Source organism: Choristoneura fumiferana, chromosome 26, assembly GCF_025370935.1.
Source record: "Choristoneura fumiferana chromosome 26, NRCan_CFum_1, whole genome shotgun sequence".
In the NCBI taxonomy this organism is placed as follows: Eukaryota; Metazoa; Arthropoda; class Insecta; order Lepidoptera; family Tortricidae; genus Choristoneura; species Choristoneura fumiferana.
In genome coordinates this window covers 8,509,584-8,529,048 of record NC_133497.1, presented here as the reverse complement: position 1 = coordinate 8,529,048, position 19,465 = coordinate 8,509,584, and the positions used below count along the sequence as shown (strand labels likewise).

At 38.0% G+C, this 19,465-nt stretch overlaps 2 protein-coding genes across 2 annotated transcripts; one reads left to right on the top strand and one right to left on the bottom strand.

Annotated features, from left to right (window-relative positions):
* Window positions 1-441: 441 nt before the first annotated feature.
* On the bottom strand, window positions 442-10,373 carry LOC141442747 (uncharacterized). Its single transcript, XM_074107839.1, has 6 exons — window positions 10,024-10,373; window positions 7,825-7,963; window positions 6,487-6,576; window positions 3,499-3,729; window positions 1,655-2,645; window positions 442-528 (listed from the first exon to the last, which is right to left on the bottom strand). The coding sequence occupies exons 1-5, from the start codon at window positions 10,180-10,182 to the stop codon at window positions 1,657-1,659; spliced, it is 1,608 nt and encodes a 535-aa protein (XP_073963940.1). The 5' UTR covers window positions 10,183-10,373; the 3' UTR covers window positions 442-528; window positions 1,655-1,656.
* A 138-nt stretch (window positions 10,374-10,511) lies between these two features.
* On the top strand, window positions 10,512-19,069 carry LOC141442768 (uncharacterized). The gene is made up of 3 exons (XM_074107870.1): window positions 10,512-11,913; window positions 13,733-14,032; window positions 15,197-19,069. Exons 1-3 carry the CDS (start codon window positions 11,676-11,678, stop codon window positions 15,862-15,864), a joined length of 1,206 nt encoding a protein of 401 aa, XP_073963971.1. The 5' UTR covers window positions 10,512-11,675; the 3' UTR covers window positions 15,865-19,069.
* Window positions 19,070-19,465: the final 396 nt, after the last annotated feature.

Genomic DNA, 19,465 nt, shown 5'->3' with positions numbered 1-19,465 from the left:
TACCACAAAAATGGCAGACGAAATTAGCACTATGATCATTCATATGTATGCTTAGATTTTTGAAAAATCTAAATTCCGCTTTGCAAACGTGACATATAAATTTTTCCGAAGTTAAATCGAATCCTAGAATACCGTGTGACGGTTTAAATCTAGGTGTGTCATGGTACAATTTGTTGTGATTTAAAACTAAATGTTGTATTAAATCGTCTATGGTTTTAAACGAACCTCCGCATACTTTGCATTTGATATCGCTGACTTCGGCTTTTATTAAATTTTTAGGCGTCTTCAAGCTTCGACATATTTCTTTTTCAGTTACATTGCTGTGTTTGTCGTTTAAATGCATTTTAAGTTGCTTAAAAAACAAATATGAACTGTCACAGTAGAGGCAAGCGTATTTGTATTTGTTTATATGTTTGAAGGGGACTATGGTGGAGTTTTTTAAGACTAGTGTGATGTTGGATCTTAAATGGCGGTTTTCGGTGTAACTTTCAGGAGTCACTCTTGGCGTTTTCCATCTTGTTTTTGCATCTGAAATAAAGTAAAAAAGCCGTTTTCATTCCTTTTTTTGCTTACTATATTTTTTGTTGACTTACATTGCCATCCAATACTACATGGACAGTCAACTACAAAGATATATACAATACACGACTTTATTGAATGAATATTAGGGTTGTCTATACATTTTTTTGTAACTATGGCCGTGTCGATATCTTGTAGTTGACTGTGCATCGCAAATTTCAAGTCAATCCTACAACTGGCAATTAATAAAATTCAACATGGAAATTTCGGCTTAAACCAACCAACAATCATAGCCTTAAAATTATGATAATGAAGGTTTTTCGACAGGCAAAATATCGCTAGATGGCGTTAGTGTCGTGAGGTCCGTTTGACGTTTCAGTCTTGCTTGCAATGAGGGCTATTGCGTATGAATTCGCCACTAGAGGCGCTAGTGTAGCGTGAGGTCTACGAAATGTCAAATCTCATAGTTTTTGGGTGAGCTACGCGGGATTATTTATAATTAGAATAATTTTGTGAATATTTCGCAATATCTGAAATTGATTATAGCAAATATGCGTTCCGGGGCAATGAATGTCTGTGTTTTGAGACAGTTTTTGTCTTTCGGAAACCTTTGTCCTCCCTTTTTTCTGAACAAAACGGGGACTATGCAACTCTGTGGCATGCTCGATATTTTTATGGTACGGTTTTAAGGTGTGTTAAATATGATTTTAATCTAAACTTTGTTTTCACGCCCGTAATAACAGACTTTGAAAGCCATACTTAAAAACCTCACGCAACAGTGCGCCATCTAGTGAGACAAAAAACGATAGCCCTCATTGGCTCATTTAATTATTTATCTAATTAATTTACAAGCGTGACAGAAATGTTAAACGGACCTCGCGATACTAACGCCATCTAGCGATATTTCGCTTATCGAAAAACCCTCACTTGAGCCATACTAAAAAAATACATAGCGACGAATCACCAGCTTCGAATAAAAAGGTTAAAATATAACATTTATTATGATGATATAAGCTATAAAACAGTATTAAATTATTTATATACACAATATTAATTACTTCTAAGCTTTTAATTAGATCGCAATATGTGGCCGATACTAGCGCCATCTATTGACGAGTAGCAAACCAATAATTACCTCTATACAGGACACATGAACCTGCGGTCGCCCTCATGCCCCCGCATATGCTCCCTCAGGGTATAACTCCTAGCATACGCCTTAGAACACACTGTACAAGTAAACGGTTTTTCCCCAGTATGTTTCAACATATGTTTTTTCAATCCATGGTTAGTTATAAAAGCCATGCCACATTCAACGCATTTCTTATTCTTATGACCGTGAGTCTGCCTTATGTGCGTGGCCAAGTAATGCTTGATATTGTACTCCCGAGCACAAATTGGACATTTAAACTTATGCGTTATGTTGTGCACCTCCGACATGTGCTTTATTCGATCGTTGTAGTGTTTCATGGGTTCAAAACAAATATGGCATTTGAGAACGCGTTTCGAGTGCACGCTTTCCATATGATTAGCTTTTGAAGTTTTCGTTTTAAGTATCTTACCGCATTCGCTGCACGGAAATATGCCATTTTCGTGCGTACGTTTGTGAACTTTCAGTCTTTTCGAATTTAAAAAAGATTTCCCGCACACATCGCATATGCAGTTAGCGTAATGCTCGTTCAAATGCGTAGTCAAAGTCCTAAAGACGTGAAATTCCTGTTTGCACAAGTGACAGGTGTAAGGGCTCGAATCGACTTTGTAATCGGCGATGCACTCACTATAAATGACCTTATCGTGAACGCTCCCAAAATGGCGGCGCATGGCGCTGACATCTGTCAACGTCAAATGACAGCGGCGGCATTCCAAATTTGAAATGTCGATTTGGAGGGAGCGCGGGTAGCGTTTTATTTTTCTTAATTCCGCCTCGACGTCCGAATGCGTTTCGTTCGTGTGGTGTCTCAGTGCGTTTAGTTGCATGAAGTCTTGTTGGCAGAAAAAACATTGGAACCAGCTCTTGTGGTGTCTGAAGGGGCAGGCTGTGGTGTCACGGAGGACGATGCCACAAGTGAGAATCACGCGTTTGCGTTCTGATATTTGCTTGCTTGCGCTTACCCTGCCAGGCTGAATGCCTGGAATAAAAAAAAACAAAAAAAACTTTGCAATATTAAAAATAATAAGGGGCTGTTTCACCATCCATTGATTAGTGTTAACCGACGGTTAAATGTGATGCCGTCTCCGTCTATTAGAACAAAACAAATAAAGACGGCATCACACCTAACCGCCAGTTAACACTAATCAATGGATGGTGAAACAGCCCTAAGTATATTAAAGTAAAATAAGCCGAGACTCGGACCTCGCATATCATTGCGGGAGTTAAAATTTCCGACGGAGCGATTGAAAAAAAAAATGCGTTTTAAAAATGGTTAAGCACAAGCAAGCAAACTTAGAAATTATTGTAACCGAGGGGTTCCCAAACGGTGGACCACGGCGCCCTTACGTGGTACCCAAGGGTACCGCTTGGGGGTCCTTTTAACCGGGAAACTTGGTAATCTGGTAGAAATCGAATTGTTACAGCGCCACGTCTTTATTATGAGCTATCTACCAACTACAGATTGTAGTAAATCATCATCATCCCAGCCTATTCACGTCCCACTGCTGGGCACAGGCCTCCTCTCAGAATGAAAGGGCTTGGGCCAAGTTTTTTTTTTTGAAGCAAGGACTTAGCGTCTTTGGCCTGAGCCTACGCTAGCCGGCGCGGGCGCAGGTACAATCCTATGCAGGCGACGCGCGCAGTTAGCGCTGCTCATAGTATTGTTCAACAGGCGTCCACCCGCTCCGTGCAAACCGCGTCAGCTAGCATATGCCCGTAAAGCGATTCAAACCTAAAAAAAAAAAAAAAAACTGAAAAAGTTTGGGTACCCCTGTCCAAACTGTTAGTGCTTCTACTGGAGAATGCGTAAGTCAGATCAAGAGTATACTAACCTGTTCTAGACATATCCAATTCATCATTCTTCACTTCACAACTCAGGTCAACGTTTTCATTATTTTCAATATCATTTATAACCGCTATCTCATTTTTTTTCAGCTTTGATATTGGCGTATCCGAATCGCAATCAGAATCTCCTTCCTTTTCTCTAACTTTCAAGTGTTTGTGTCTCTTTCTTTTGAGAGTTTTGTTTAATTTTTTCGCTTTAGCCTCTGGTTCAGGTTGATCTGAAAAAATATGAAAATAAGTTTCTGTTCGATATATCGCCTTTTTATTCTAGTTTTAATTTACAAAAGCGCTGCGCTAAGTCTGACTGAAACGAAACGCATCCTACGAAGGTATTGGCTATGGTCTGCGCGCGCAATTAGTGTCAATTTGAACTCGCCCGAAAAAGGCACATTTTATTTCAATATTTTATGAATTAATTAAAACCTACTACATCAAGAGAACATTTTAGTTGTTATTTGTTGAAGAATATTATTTTGTGTAATCCGTGCGTACGTGTGTCTTTTTTAAGACATTTGGATTTGACCTAAGCCTGGACTGGTGAAAACTTTCCACGGGTTCGCTATCGTAGAGGAAAGGCATGGTGAGTCTTTTGTAATTAATCTGGAATGATAAAGGCAGTATTAACCGAAAGCCCATCTTTCTGCGCCCAGTTTTTTAGGTCATTCTAAACTAAGCCAGTTTCTCCTCATACAGTCCATTTGCTATAAAACTCTATAAAACTTTTCTTTACGTGGTTCCGTGACGCCACAGTTTCTGTTAAAATTTCAATTTTTAATAGCTACTAGCTTTTTTTGCGGACGGTAGGTACTTGCGTCATCCAACTTAATTTATATAAAATGTCAACTGGTAGTGGGTCAAAATGATCTTATAAGATTTCATCATCAGCATCAGCCTATAGCAGTCCACTGCTGGACATAGGGCTCCCGCATTGAGCGCTGCGCCCTGTCCTCGGCTAAACGCATCCAGCTTCTACCAGCAGCTTCGCAGATCGCCACTCCACCTGGCCGGAGGGCGTCCTACACTATGTTTGCCAAGACGCGGTCTCCACTCAAGAACTCGTTTACTCCAGCAGCTGTCGTTCTTCGACAGATATGACCAGCCCACTGCCACTTCAACTTGCTAATTCCCTGGGCTATGTCGATGAGCTAGTTCTAGTCGAGTACTGCCTTTTCGCAACGTAACGTTTGGCAACCTGTTTCATTTCGCGACTTTTCATTTCGCAAACTCTAAAACTGTAAATATTTCAGGATTTATTTCAGGGCCATCGTGTGGAACCCTTCAGGTTAGGTTAGGTTAGTTTTATAAAAATCCTGAAATATTTACAGTTTCAGAAATATTAAACAGTTAGGAAATGAAAAGTTGCGAAATGAAACAGGTTGCCAAACGTTATTCGTCGAAACATTAGTAAACCAGTTCTCGTATGAGTTATAGTACGGTCGTAATGCAGTCGTATTGCAGTTACAATACAGTTGTACCACACGGCGGCCACGCCGTACAAAATACGCGTTCTTGAATCTAAGGCACGACGTCTGTACAAGCGTCAATGTGTGCGTAAGGTACACAGGGCTGACTATTGCAAAACCGTAATAAGTGCTACCAATGACATTTAAAGGTACTTATATGTAGGTATGGCTTAGATAGTGCAAATCAATGTAATCGTTAATCTTACCTATTTATTTAAACCTAATTAAAATGTGTCAGTCTGTGCATTTAAGCATTATTATTTTCAATTACAATAGATATACGAGTACAAACTTAAACGAATTATTCGGTAGGTAGTTATTTAATGTATTAATCGCGATAATTTCAGAAATTATTATTTATTTAGAAAAAGGAAGTAGGTAGGGTACCGTTACCATTTCGCAAAATGATTGCTCCCGAACTTAGTGCCGTGCGGCCGACATACATCGCGTCGCGCACCCGACTGCTTTCCTGCGGTTTTCCTGCAATCTGCGCTTGAGGGGTGGGGTAACTCGAACCGGTGCGGGGCGGAGCGTGGCCATTCTGTACGTTACTACTATTATATATTCTGTGGTTGTACAGTGCAGTCGTTCCAACTGCAATACGACTGCATTACGAACGTGCAGCCGGCTTGCAATGAGGGCTATCGTTTTTGTCTCACTAGATGGCGCACTGTTGCGTGAGGTTTTTATGTATGGATTTCAAAGTCTGTTATTACGGGCGTGAAAACAAAGTTTAGATTAAAATCATATTTAATACACCTTAACACCGTACCATAAAAATAACGAGCATGCCACAGTGTTGTTTAGTCCAGTTTTGTTCGGAAAAAAGGGAGGACAAAGGTTTCCGAAAGACAAAACTGTCTCAAAACACAGACATTCATTGCCCGGAACGCATATTTGCCAAAATTAGCAATTATTTAGCCGTGGTGGCCTAGTGGTTTGACCTATCGCCTCTCAAGCAGAGGGTCGTGGGTTCGAACCCCGGCTCGCACCTCTGAGTTTTTCGAAATTCATGTGCGGAATTACATTTGAAATTTTCCACGAGCTTGCGGTGAAGGAAAACATCGTGAGGAAACCTGCACAAACCTGCGAAGCGATTCAATGGTGCGTGCGAAGTTCCCAATCCGCACTGGGCCCGCGTGGGAACTATGGCCCAAGCCCTCTTGTTCTGAGAGGAGGCCTGTGCCCAGCAGTGGGACGTATATAGGCTGGGATGATGATGGAGTTTCAGATGTTGCAAAATACTCACAAATCTATTCTAATTATAAATAACCCGCGTAGCTCACCCAAAAACTATGAGATTTGACATTTCGGAGACCTCACGCTACACTAGCGCCTCTAGTGGCGAATTCATACGCGATAGCCCTCATTGGTGTGCTGTTGACAGGACTGCATGGAAACTGCAAGGGGACTGCACAGCCGGTTTGCAGTTTTGATGCAGTTGGTGTTAGCTTAAAGAGCTATAAAGTATCTGGAATAATAGTAATAATATTGTAAAAAAAAGATAGTTACCTCTGTTAGAAACATCAAATTGCTCCGTAAAATCGTCAGGGCTATGGCACGCTGGCTCTGGCTCAGTCTTGACCGATAATTCCTCGATAGCTGAAAGAAGTTAAATATAACATTAAAAACATAAGTTATAAAATACGGACAGTTAGGACCACACTGCAAGCACCAGCCTGCAATCGATCAAAAAAATAATGTGTCCATTACCTAAAACGGCTATCAGATACAATAGGGGACCGAAGAGCTGGCAGCTTCCTGACACAACATTTGAGCATTGCTATACAACGAGGAAATGTTGCTAGCGTCTTTGGGTCCATGCCGCTGGGGGATACTTTTACAACTTTTTTCTACTTAGTTTAGTTACTTTTAGTAATAATTTTAACTTAGTTTAATTTTAATTCTAATGTAATACCTTATAATTAATTGTTACTGACAGACTAATTAGATTTTTTTGTACACTAGCTTATTCTGTAATTTTATAAATCATTCACAACAGATTACTTTTTGGAGTCTTTTTGTATTTTTTATTTCAACTCCAAATGTTTGTTACTTTTACGGTCATCCCGTGAAATCTATATATTTCAATCTATATATTTCACACGAAAACACAAGCTGAAACATGGATGCACAGAAAAATAGACCAGTGCTGGGATTCGACCCCAGGTCCTCAGCAATCCATGCTGCGTGCTATTCCCCTGCACCACCACTGGAATTTCTCCTATGCACCAACATTTCGATTTGCTTTCTTTTTTTATGTTTCTAAGTCTTTTCTAAGTTCCATTTATGTTTGTTTGTTTTAGGTATTCCCAGCGCTGGTCCATTTTTCTGGTTTTTCTGTGCATCCATGTTTCGCTGACTTTGTGTCTTAAGGGCGGTAAGTGAGGAATCACGAATGAGATTCTATTAGAAGCCCGAAGTCATGCCACATACAATGTTTTTCATCACATTTGCGAGTAAAATTGTATATTTGTAAAATAATAAATATTATTCTTAACTACAAAAATGGCCGATATCTAAGGCTGCGCTCTCGGACAGCGCCAGCGAGCTCCCCCGCGTTCATGTCGTGCGCGGCGTGCTGCGCCTCCGCGCCATGCACTATCAGTACGGGCCTTGACTCATTTACCGACCTTGGGCTTCATGACTGAAAATTAGTACGGGCAATGACTCATTTACCGACCACGCACGGGTTTCATGACAAGCACATTAAGGTCGAGAGTTTTATTTGGGGGGTTGCAACCAAGGAAGCCTGCATGTTACGACACTGTTTACGAGCAAGTGTGATGAAAATACATTTACAACAGCTTAAGCAATATCAACAAGGTAGCTAATTCCTTCATCATTCACCTTTCCTCCTGTTATAATAGTCTGTGAAGTGTTTCTCGGCCCGCACCACCTGCTTCTTGAAGATGGAAGCCTCTCGCAGATGCCCCGCGCACAGACCACACACCAACCGGCTCGGGCCCCATTCTGATATGTAGGACAGCTGAAACATAGCAATAAAAAGTTTTTTATTTATGTTTCATTCCATTAGACATTTTAATATTAAAACCTATTGTTTTTTGGCATTTTCTGAATAAAATATTGACTAGCTTTTGCCCGCAGCTTCGCCCGCGTGGAATTCGGTTATCGCGCGCTGTTCCCTCGGGAACTGTGCATTTTTCCATAAAAAGTAGCCTATGTCACTGTCTGGCCCATAAACTATCTCTATGCCAAAAATCACGGCAATCTGTCGCTCCATTTAGACACAGACATAACTTTATTTCAACATCAAACTTAAAATCCTACTAATATTATAAATGTGAAAGTTTGTGAGTGAGTGAGTATGTTTGTTACTTCTTCACGCTGAAACGGCTGGACGGATTTGGATGAAATTTGGCGAAAAGTTAGTTTATAACCTGGATTAAAACATAGGATACTTTTTATCCCGATATTCCCACGGGATAGGGATAATATCTCGAAATAACAACCGCTGGGCTTAGAGTCATGTATATAGGTAGCTGGCTCTCTGGAATAACACATAGGCTACTTTTTATCCCGACATTCCCACGGGATAGGGATAAAATCTCGAAATAACAACCGCTAGGCTTAGAGCCATGAAATTTAGTATATAGGTAGCTGGATCTCTGGAATAACACATAGGCTACTTTTTATCCCGATGTAATTTGAAACCTAAAAAACCCAATTAGAGTCTAAATTTCACCAAAATAAATTTCAGCAAAAAATACCTACTAGATGAAAACCCGGCTTCGCTCGGGTAAAATGTAGACTCATAATAATATGTCTGAAAACAATTTTTTGCCAGTGTAAAGACTGTCGTACTTATCGAAAAATCTGACGTATATTCCCAGCCTTAATATTATCACAAACGTACTTTCACAGCTAACCTACGTATACCGATGTATTTCACGTAGATATTTCTCCTAAATCTTATTTGCTCAAATAACTATGATGTCTCTGTCTCATAATCAACCCATATACGGTACGATTCGTCTGTACGATCGATCTGATGAAAATCGACGAATCGTACCGTGTGTGGGGCCTTTAAGAGATCACAATGGAGAACGTAATACGAACCTGTGACACCTGTGACACGTGATGACGTGACACTAACGCCACTTTGATGTGATGACTTTGACATGTTTACTTCGCAACGCCATTATATACTTAGTAATTTATTCAAGTTTATATTGAAAATACTCGATAATCCGAATTTTCCGCCTACAAGTTGTCGACTCGGATTGACTATTTTTTTACGCTCTTCAATTTGATGTGCACTTCGTTCGAGTCTACCGTAGACCGGTACGAAATTATTAATATAGACTAGCGTACCAAAGATTAAGCAATAAGGCCGCCTATTGCTTACCTTGTAATCTTTCTCACTGTGTACCGTTTCTGTATCGTTTACTATTTATGGTGTACAATAAAGAGTCATTGTAAGTATTGTGTATAGTGCCCAAAAGGATAGCAGTGTTACGCTAATTCTTGCTAATTCTTTGAGAGAGATAGCTGCCGGTCCTTTGGTCCAGTTGTGTCAACTAGGCGCTTTCCCAAGTATTTTAAGAGCCGATGTGCGCCAGGGCTAGGGTTGCCAACTATACTGTTAAAAACTTTTTACTTTTGAACTAAAATAAAGTATGTAAAATACTGTTTTCAGCATCAACATTGCCTAACACTAAGCACACACTAAGTCAGTACAGCATAGTCACAATAGTGGTGGTTCAGAACGAATGTGCCAATGTTAATTTAATAAAAATTTAGCTCCTTATTTATTTTAATTAGTTTTGATTGACAAGGTCTGTGAGGCTTTTAAAAATGAAACTAAATTGATAAGCTGTGCAAGCAAGAAGCACCCAAAAATTCGTCTTTAAATCATGAAAAGTAGAAAATTCTGTTCATTTTTCTAAAATACTGTTTATTTCCCTTCTCAGACGTAAATATACTTTATATATTGTAAAAAAAGTTGGCAGCCCTAGCCAGGGCCCCATGGACGCAGGGTTTCAACTTCAACAACAGGTATAAAATGGTACTAAAATAAAAACTTACGGAAATCCCATAAGATTCTTGTAAGATATCCGCAAATACCTCCTTCACGCCTGCCTCAGAAATGTAAGACGCCGTGACATCCCAACACCCGCTCGCTGAAAGACAACACCGACACACATCCGGCTGCGACACCCAGCTGTTTAAATTTTCCACATCCATTATTTCATTTAGATTTTGCTATTTTCGAAATTACAATACTCGCTATTTTTTTAACCATAACATATAGTGTTTTCGGATAGGGTGGGTACGGTGACACTTGCGTTTTTTCCATTCCACGCCATGAACGTTTCAGGCCAATAATTTATAAAAAAATATACTTGAATCCCGAAAGAACAAAAAAAATATATATCTCTATAACTTAAAAGATTTTGTAATAATGAACAAAAATAACTTAAAAATATATTATTATGTTTTAAAACTAAAAAGATAAATTTTGTTCTCGCCCATTTTCATCGCGTCAAACGGAACTCTGTTTCAATAGAGCTTATCGACCGAATCGATTCCACAATCTTGTCAAATCGTTTGACTCGCATCATCTGTCAATTAGTACGAGAGCGAAGGTCCGTAAATGCGTCTTTGTATCGAGTGTTTCGTATTGTTTGATGTTATGAACTGTTACTTTGTTATTCAATTTTGTTATTACGGTTTTGGTTAATATTTTTACCGTTATTAGTTTTAATATAGTGCCAAAGAAGACCGCATGGTTTGTGAGATCCTGATAGACTAGTAAAAACACTCGCTACGCGGGTGAAACCGCAGGCAAAAATTAGTTAGAAACATAAACTATCACTAATAAAATCGATTAAACACCCTTAGCATATTTAATCGAGAATCGCAATAAATCCATTCGAATTTACATTGTCTCAACCCTTTAATTGCTTAATGACATGTGTCACCGTACCCATCCTATCCGAAAAGTACTACAATATATCTATCATATTCAGTGTTGTCAATTTAGCGACTTTGTCGCTAGAACACGACTTTAGCTTAAGTCTTAACGACCAATAAAAAATTTGACGACAAAAATGGTTTAGCGACTTATCTGGCGACTTTTGGAATACAAATTTAAATATTTCTAGGACCAATAATGGATACATTTTTTTTTCAACTTGACAGAATTATACAGTGCCAGCCAAGAAATCTATATGAAAAGCGACAAACGCGCTTGCCACCATATTCAAACTTATTAATGCTCCTTTAGTTTATACTCTAGCTTTAGCTATTAAAAATATATATTCAAATCAAGCAGTGGCGTAGCGTGGGTATCAGTGGTAACAGGTGGGAATAACCCTACATTACAAATATACAACTGCCTTTTTTTTTGTTTAGCCACTTTTGGCCACTTCTAACAGAGTATTTTTTTTAAACTAGCAACTTTTTACCATATGTTTAGCTACTTTTTCTTTGGGCAAAGTGGCAACACTGGACTGGACAGACAGAGCCATATTTTTTTTAGTACTTACATTACAGATACCTACAGCTGTTCTTCTTTACAGGTCAATTTCTTAAACGTGTTGCTTATTATTTAAATATAATGGTATGAATAAACAAATCATACAATCAATCAATTATTATTATCTAAACATGAAGAAGTTTGGCTAGACTGTCATAGAACAACATAGTTCTTCCGTGTCGTGTCGTGGCTCGTGATCATGGAGTCAGCCGCCTGCCGAAGTCGTGCCTCCGACGCCGAACAGTCAGCGCAGGTAAACAACGTGACTGCGGAGTACAAGCCTGTGATAAAGGAGGAGCCCGAGTGGGAGAGCGAGTGCGGCGTGAGTGAGGCGGCCGACGCAGAAGGCTTATACGCCAACGCCGACCAAGTCAAAATCGAAATAATAATTGGACCAGAGTTGGTGCAAAAGCAGGACGTCACTTTTTCAACGCAAAGTAAGCTTAGTATACGTAATGAAAACGGATTACTGTTATAGGTAGTCATTCACGATGACGCGTGCCGTGGTTCTTATTACAATGTAATTAAGTTAAATTTTGACAAAATCACGCGTCTTCGTGGATGGCACTAGGTATAATTGAGTAGTTTTACTCATGGGCATGGGTGGTGTTGATGATGAGTGACACTCTTTCCAGCACCGGATAACACCAACATGAAAATACCGGCCCATAGAAACTGACAGGAGCTTCTAAAAGAAAAACAGGGTCGGTATTTCCATCCCGGTATTATCCGGGCCGGGAAAGAGTGTCAACCGTGATCATTTCACTTCAGATAACCCGCATCCTCATTGGCCATCCTCATAATAAAAAAAACCCTTGGTGAAATGATACCATATTATTATGTCAGTAAAATTATGTCGTAAATTGTGCCAGCCTCCCCAGGGATTTACTTGTGTGGGCATTTTGAGTGCGGTCAGGTCTAGTATTGCAAAAAAACTTTTTTTTCTATTGTGAAAAAAAAAACGTTTTTTTTCTGGAGCATGTTTTTTTTCAAGAGTACAGAATTTAAAATTAAAAATGCAGTTTCCGTAAAAGATTAATACATATACCATACCATATTGGTTGAATAGTACCAAGTTAATATGAATATATTGGCAACATTCAAACTGCGCATGGGAAATCCCTGTTTGTCTATGTTTGTTTGAACGTAGTTGGCTACTGACATTGACACACAGGAAGATTAAATTTTTGTTTAATTGATTCATGATGAGTACTTTAATTTGATTTGTTATTTTAGTAAAATGTAAGAAATTAGAAAACATACCTCAATTAAACAATGAATTGCCTATTGATTTTATTTCTGAAAAAAAAACCAAAGTTAGAAAAAATAAGGCTACTAAGTTTTTTTTCATGTTTTTTTTTCAACATGTTACATCACTAGTCAGGTTATGTTCCATTGAATTAATTTTTAACCCCCGACGCAAAAAGAGGGGTGTTATAAGTTTGACCGCTGTGTGTGACTGTGTGTCTGTCTGTGGCACCGTAGCTCTTAAACGAGGTTTTCTAGCCACGGCTCTTAGAAATGTTTCATCAAAATCGGTTCAGCCGTTTTTGAGATATTGAACCTTGAAGTGACAAGGATTTTCTAACTTTTTGTTGGTTAGGTTATAAGTGTATTAATTTTGGGGGGCACCCTTAACATTTAGGGGTATAAAAAATAGCTTATGTCCTATTCCCAGACCTACTGAATATACACTAAAAATGTCATAAAAATCGGTCTAGCCATTTCGGAGGAGTTCGGCGACAAACATTTGTAACCCGACAAATTTATATTTATAGATGTAACTAAAAATGTATGCTTTTCGCAATTTTTCCTTTATCTGTGCTGTGCTAATATAAGATATTATTAGATAATATAAGATGTTGCTTCATACCACAAGATTCTGAGTTCACGGGAAGTACCTTGTAGGTTAGGTTTTGATTCCCTTGCGAGTGTCGAAAATTTACAGCACAAAAGGCTGTCTTTTGATTACGTTGGGTTAGTTTGATTTTTTCACAGCTCCAAGGGACAGTAGACCTGAGTATTTGATATGAATTTCAGCTTTATACTTCCACGCATTCCTGAGAAAAAGGGTCTTGACAGACAGACGGACAACAAAATGATCCTAGAAGGGTTCCGTTTTTTTCCTTTTGAGGTACAGAACCCTAAAGATTTATCAGCTCAGTTTTCTATGCACTTTGAAATAGATAGTGATGGTAATATGTTTCGGTCAGGAAATTGAAGAAATTCATAGCAAATATCTGTGTTTTTTCACAGATGGTTTCAGCAGCACGCAGGAACCTCCATGCAGACCAAAGGTAGAAGTCGATGCTGACCTCACACCCAAGTGCACCACCTACCCCGAGGATGGCCCTTGCTGCAACAAGAGCGTTGAGCAGCAGTATGGAGTCAGGAGCTGTTTTGTCAGACTGGAGAGACTTCCAGTAGACCTGCACAAAGGCAAGCCTCGGAAGAGCATGCCAGCTAACCGCACTGCCCGTGCTAAGAGGCGCCAGGGACAGCAGGGTCAGAGATGTTCCTGCAATTTTCCAATCCCACTGGCTGGTCAGCGGCAAAGTAAGTTTCACCATATTCATTTCCAAGTGTAATTAATTAAGTAGGTTCTGTCTGATATGACTATTTCTAAAAAAGTTGTCCATTTTCAAGTTGTTGTCATATTACAAAAATATAACAGGGTGTTTGGCACATGGACTGTCAAATTTTTTTGGGATATTCTGCCGTCATACGGAAAAAAGACGCATGTGCCATTTGTTTTCAATGGCAGATGATGTCTTTTTAGGGTTCCGGAGCCAAATGGCAAAAACGGAACCGTTATAGTTTCGCCATGTCTGTCTGTCGGTCTGTATGTCTGTCCGTCTGTCTGTGTCTCCGTCTGTCTGTGTCTGTCCGTCCGTCCGCGGCTTTGCTCAGGAACTATCAATGCTAGAACGCTGTAATTTTTTACGGATATGTGAACTATGCCGACAAAATGATACAATATTTTTTTTATTTTTTTTTATGGTTGGTACCTCCCATAGACGTAAAGTGGGGTGTTTTTTTTTCTCATCCAGCCCTTTAGTGTGGGGTATCGATGGATAGGTCTTTAAAAATTAGGGGTTTGCAAAGACGATTTTTCGATTCATTGATTTTTTTGCGAAAAATTCAACTTTAAAGTGCAAATTTTAATTAAAATCGAGCGTCCCCCCCTCTCTAAATCTAAACCAGTGGGTGGAAAAATTTGAAAAAATTCAGGATGGTAGTAAGTATCAAACTTTCAAGGAAAACTATAACGGTTAAGTTTGCTTGAGAATTATTAGTAGTTTTACTCTTAAATAGCAGCCTAAGGTATAAAATATACCTAAACTTGGAAGATTCTGTATAAAATACGAAATCCTTAGAAAAATATTACTTATTTTTTTCGTAATGGCTACGGAACCCTATTTTGGGCGTGTCTGACACGCTCTTGGCCGGTTTTTTCAAGAAAAAAGCCTGACTCCATTTACTTATACACAATTGCCACGATTTTATATATAATTATTTTTTTGGAATATTTAGTTTAAAAAATTGTAAGTACCTATTAAAATATAAAACCAAAAATGGTTGGTGGTGAAGTGTTTTGTGTCTTTTGTGCCTCATGTAAAAATTAAAATTTTATCTGATGGAGTTACGAGGTCTAACAGTTTAGCCGACGATATGTGTCACCCATATCAAAACTAAAATCTCCCAAATATTTTCTTGCAGGTGCACTGAACAAGGATGAAAAAGCCCTGGCGTCGTCCAACGGTGCAAGCAAAGAAGAACCATCATATTCTGACAATGTTTCTAGGAATAAATCTGTTGTTTCTCACACAGGTGAGAAACAAGGTCTGCTCAAGTGTGGTAAATGTTCCAATATATATACTCAAAAACCCTACCTTTGCAGTGTGTGTAACAAACAGTTTACAGTCAAAATGAATGTGAATAAACACATGGAACTGCACATGGGTAAGAGAATTTACAATTGCAACATATGCGAACAGTTTTTTTTTAAGAAAAGATATTTAACCAGGCACGTTATGGAAACTCATGGGGAAAAATCTTTTTCATGTGACTTGTGTGAGGCGCAGTTTGCGCGAAGAAGTAATTTGATTGTGCATAAACGAGCTCACACAGGCGAGAAACCTTTCTCTTGTGACATTTGTAAGTTGCAGTTTAAAGTGAAAAGTGTTTTGGATGCGCATAGACGAACTCACACGAACGAGAAACCTTTTGCCTGTGACGTTTGTAAATCACAGTTTGCACGAAGAGATAGTTTGGCTCGGCATAGAAAGACTCACACAGGCGAGAAATCATTTTCTTGTGACATTTGTAAGTTGCAGTTTACGCGAGGTTGCAGTTTGGCCAGGCATAAACAAATTCACTTAAGATAATATAAGACTTAATTTTCAAAACACAGACACACACAAACAAAACACATGACGAGTAAACATCAACATACACGTAACAGATTGTGAAAAAAAATGAAAGAAAACAAGTAACACTTAATAAAACTGGATTATGTATGAAAGCCGTGTGTTCTGAAAGAAAGATTAAGCGTTAAGCGGCGGAAGCCTCAGCGCTGCTAACGGAAGCGAAAAATTATTTGATCTGTCACTTGAAAAAGCACAGAAATTAACTGTATGTTAATATAAAAAGAAAGGTTTGCAACCGAGCGAAAAGCATTTCCAGGAGTGGAAAGGTCAGAAAGAAAGGGAGAAATCATTTATTCGTGACAAAAGTATGAGATAACAAAAAAAGAATATTAAAATTTAAAAAAAAAAACAGTTGTATGTCACGAAATGGTCCCAAATCAGCAAAAAAAAAAATATTATGTTTTAAAACTAAAAAGATAAATTTTGATCTCGTCAACTTTCATCGCGTAAAACGGAATTCTATTTCAATTGAGCTTGACTGCTTATCGACCGAATCGATTCCACAATCTTGTCAAATCGTTTGACTCGCATCATCTGTCAATTAGTACGAGAGCGAAGGTCCTAAATGCGTCTTTGCATCGAGTGTTTCGTATTGTTTGATGTTTTGAACTGTTATTTTGTTATTACGGTTTATGTTAATTTTTTTACCGTTATTAGTTTTGATATAGTGCCAAAGAAGACCGCATGGTTTGTGAGATCCCTATAGACAAGCAAAAACACTTGCTACGCGCAGGCAAAAACTAGTTAGAAATATAAACTATCACTAGTGAAATCGATTAAACACCCTTAGCATATTTAATCGAGAATCGCAATAAATCCATTCGAATTTACATTGTCTCAACCCTTTAATTGCTTAATGACATGTGTCACCGTACCCATCCTATCCGAAAAGTACTAAAATATATCTATCATATTCAGTGTTGTCAATTTAGCGACTTTGTCGCTAGAACACGACTTTAGCTTAAGTCTTAACGACCAATAAAAAATTTGACGACAAAAATGGTTTAGCGACTTATCTTATTTGGAATACAAATTTAAACAGTTCTAGGACCAATATTGTTTTTTTTTTTCAACTCGACAGAATTATACAGTGCCAAGAGATCTATATGGAAAGTGACAAACGCGCTTGCCACCACATTCAAACTTATTAAAGCTCCTTTAGTTTATACTCTAGCTTCAGGTATTAAAAGAAATATATTTAAATCAAGCGGTGCAAGCCCTGGGCAGAAGAAAATTTTGCCACCCTCTTATTTAGATATTTAAATTTAAAAATTCTAGTAAACTATACTTGAAAGGTTTAGGCAATTGACTAAATGTAAACAAAACAACGTCAATTGGTGTTTGAAATATTGAAATTCCCCCATTAAACTATCTAAACATTTACATTTCCGTATTGAAATACATTATTCTAGTTTGTATCACAAGGATAGATAAGTAAAATGTTTAGAATATAATATATTTAGAGATTTCCGATTTCGTCACAGTATAAACAAGTAATGGAAAATTTCGTGCTCTTTCTAATCAGTCCGAATTGTAGATGCGACTATTGTGCAAAATTTGCCGCCCCCTAAAAGTGCCACCCGGGACGGACCGCCCCCAAAACTATGCTGTGCCACTGAAATCACGACATCCAATTTTCTTTTTTTCAGTAAATTCGGATATCTTCTAATTTAAGTTGTTTTTTTTTTCCGTATCCCAACCTTTCAGACCACGGTGGAATAGGGAATATTACTGCAATTTTATGCCGTCATATTGCAGCACTAGCACATACCATATCAAAAAGAATATAACCACTACGTTTATACCATATGTTTATGGTTTATGTTTTTTGAGTATTATAATGTCCGGTATACTACCGTAATATCATATTATTTCAATAAATTTTTTGGAAATATAGCTGTATCGTTACTATCGATGTAAATATAATTTATTTTGTTACTAATAAATATGTCGAAAATACAATCTGAGACATGGCTGCACAGAAAAACCAGAAAAAGAGACCAGCGCTGGGAATCGAATCCAGGTCCTCAGCATTCCGTGCTGCGTGCCACACTAATAAATATATCATGATTTCTATAGGTATTGGCTCAGAGTACATATGTAACAGAGACACCACCTAGTACAAGCAAATGGTATCACCCTAATACTGGCTATTCAACTGGCTATTTTTCTTTCCTTCGATTTTCCAATAGATGGCACCAGTGAGAACACAAATAACACGATACGTATTGCCATCTAGTGAGACAGTAAGGATACGGTACACTGACAACAACCAACAAGCTCCCCAACTGAGCCTAGACGACTACAGATACGCATGATGTCTCTGTCTTATTTACGTCATTAGAAGAGAATGGCATGTTTCTCTCAAATAGTTTCGACGAATGTGAGCAAGCGCGGGGCAAGCCCAGCAAGCGCATTCCGGTTATTCGCCATCTAGCGTCACAATTGCAAAACACTACGAAAGCCTCATAGCTGAAATGTACCCACATGTAGCCTTAACTTTCGTATTCTCAATTTATTATTTTTATGGTGTTTCTTATCTTCAAATTAAGGTGTTGAATTAAGGTTGATGTGAAGTTGTGTTTATAAAATATGCTAGTCTTTATTTTAATCTTAATATTTCTACTTAATTCGGCTTATTCACATTTTATAATTTACAAATGTTAATAGTAGTGCCATCTATTGCTGTTTTTTAGTATTAAGAAAAACAAAAAAATGTGTTTTCAAAAATTGCAACCAGTGCAAACAATTTTTTTAAATTTGAACAAGGACAACAGGTACATTCAACTAAGAGAGCATTTATCAAGGAAATGTCTCTCGTATCCTTCCCGTGAACTGATATCCTGTTTTTCGGACATACAGGATGACATCTACAACATTATTAAATCGGACCCAACGAGAAAGGAAATAAAAAACCATATTAAAACATTATTATATGTATTACTTGACTACAATTTCATAAATTGTAATGTGCATAAAAAGGACAGCGTTGATTTCATGTTTGATTTATCCAGCAGATTGTTTTTAGCTAATTGGTGTAAGGAGGCAATCAAGATTTTTTGTGGCAAAAGATTAGACTATGACCATGCTGATGATGTTTATGTGATGATGTTTATGTAATGGTGAAAACTTATTTTATTAAAAGAAGGAAATGATTTTTTAATCTGCTGTTTTACTTTATTATTTGCTAATTTGTCACCAACATTGGGCATTAAAATGTTGTATTATTTAGAATAGTTTGTACAAAGCATTTTGCAAAAACCCTGAGAAATAGTGATAAATCAGCAATTTATTATTCCTATACTACCCATAATTTCATTTTAGTTTGTTCGCAGACTTTGGTATGTTATTGCGCATCGTTTTTCGTGAATTGTCCATAAAATTTTGCTGACTGACTAAAATATTCCCATTAGATCTGAACTATACGGCAATCCGTATAGTTCAGATCGAATAATATACTATCGTATACTACGTACGTACGTATGTACTAAACGAAGCTATAGTTATGCCTATGTGAAACAGTTATGTGATGTATTCTCGCTAAAACAGATGGCGCTGT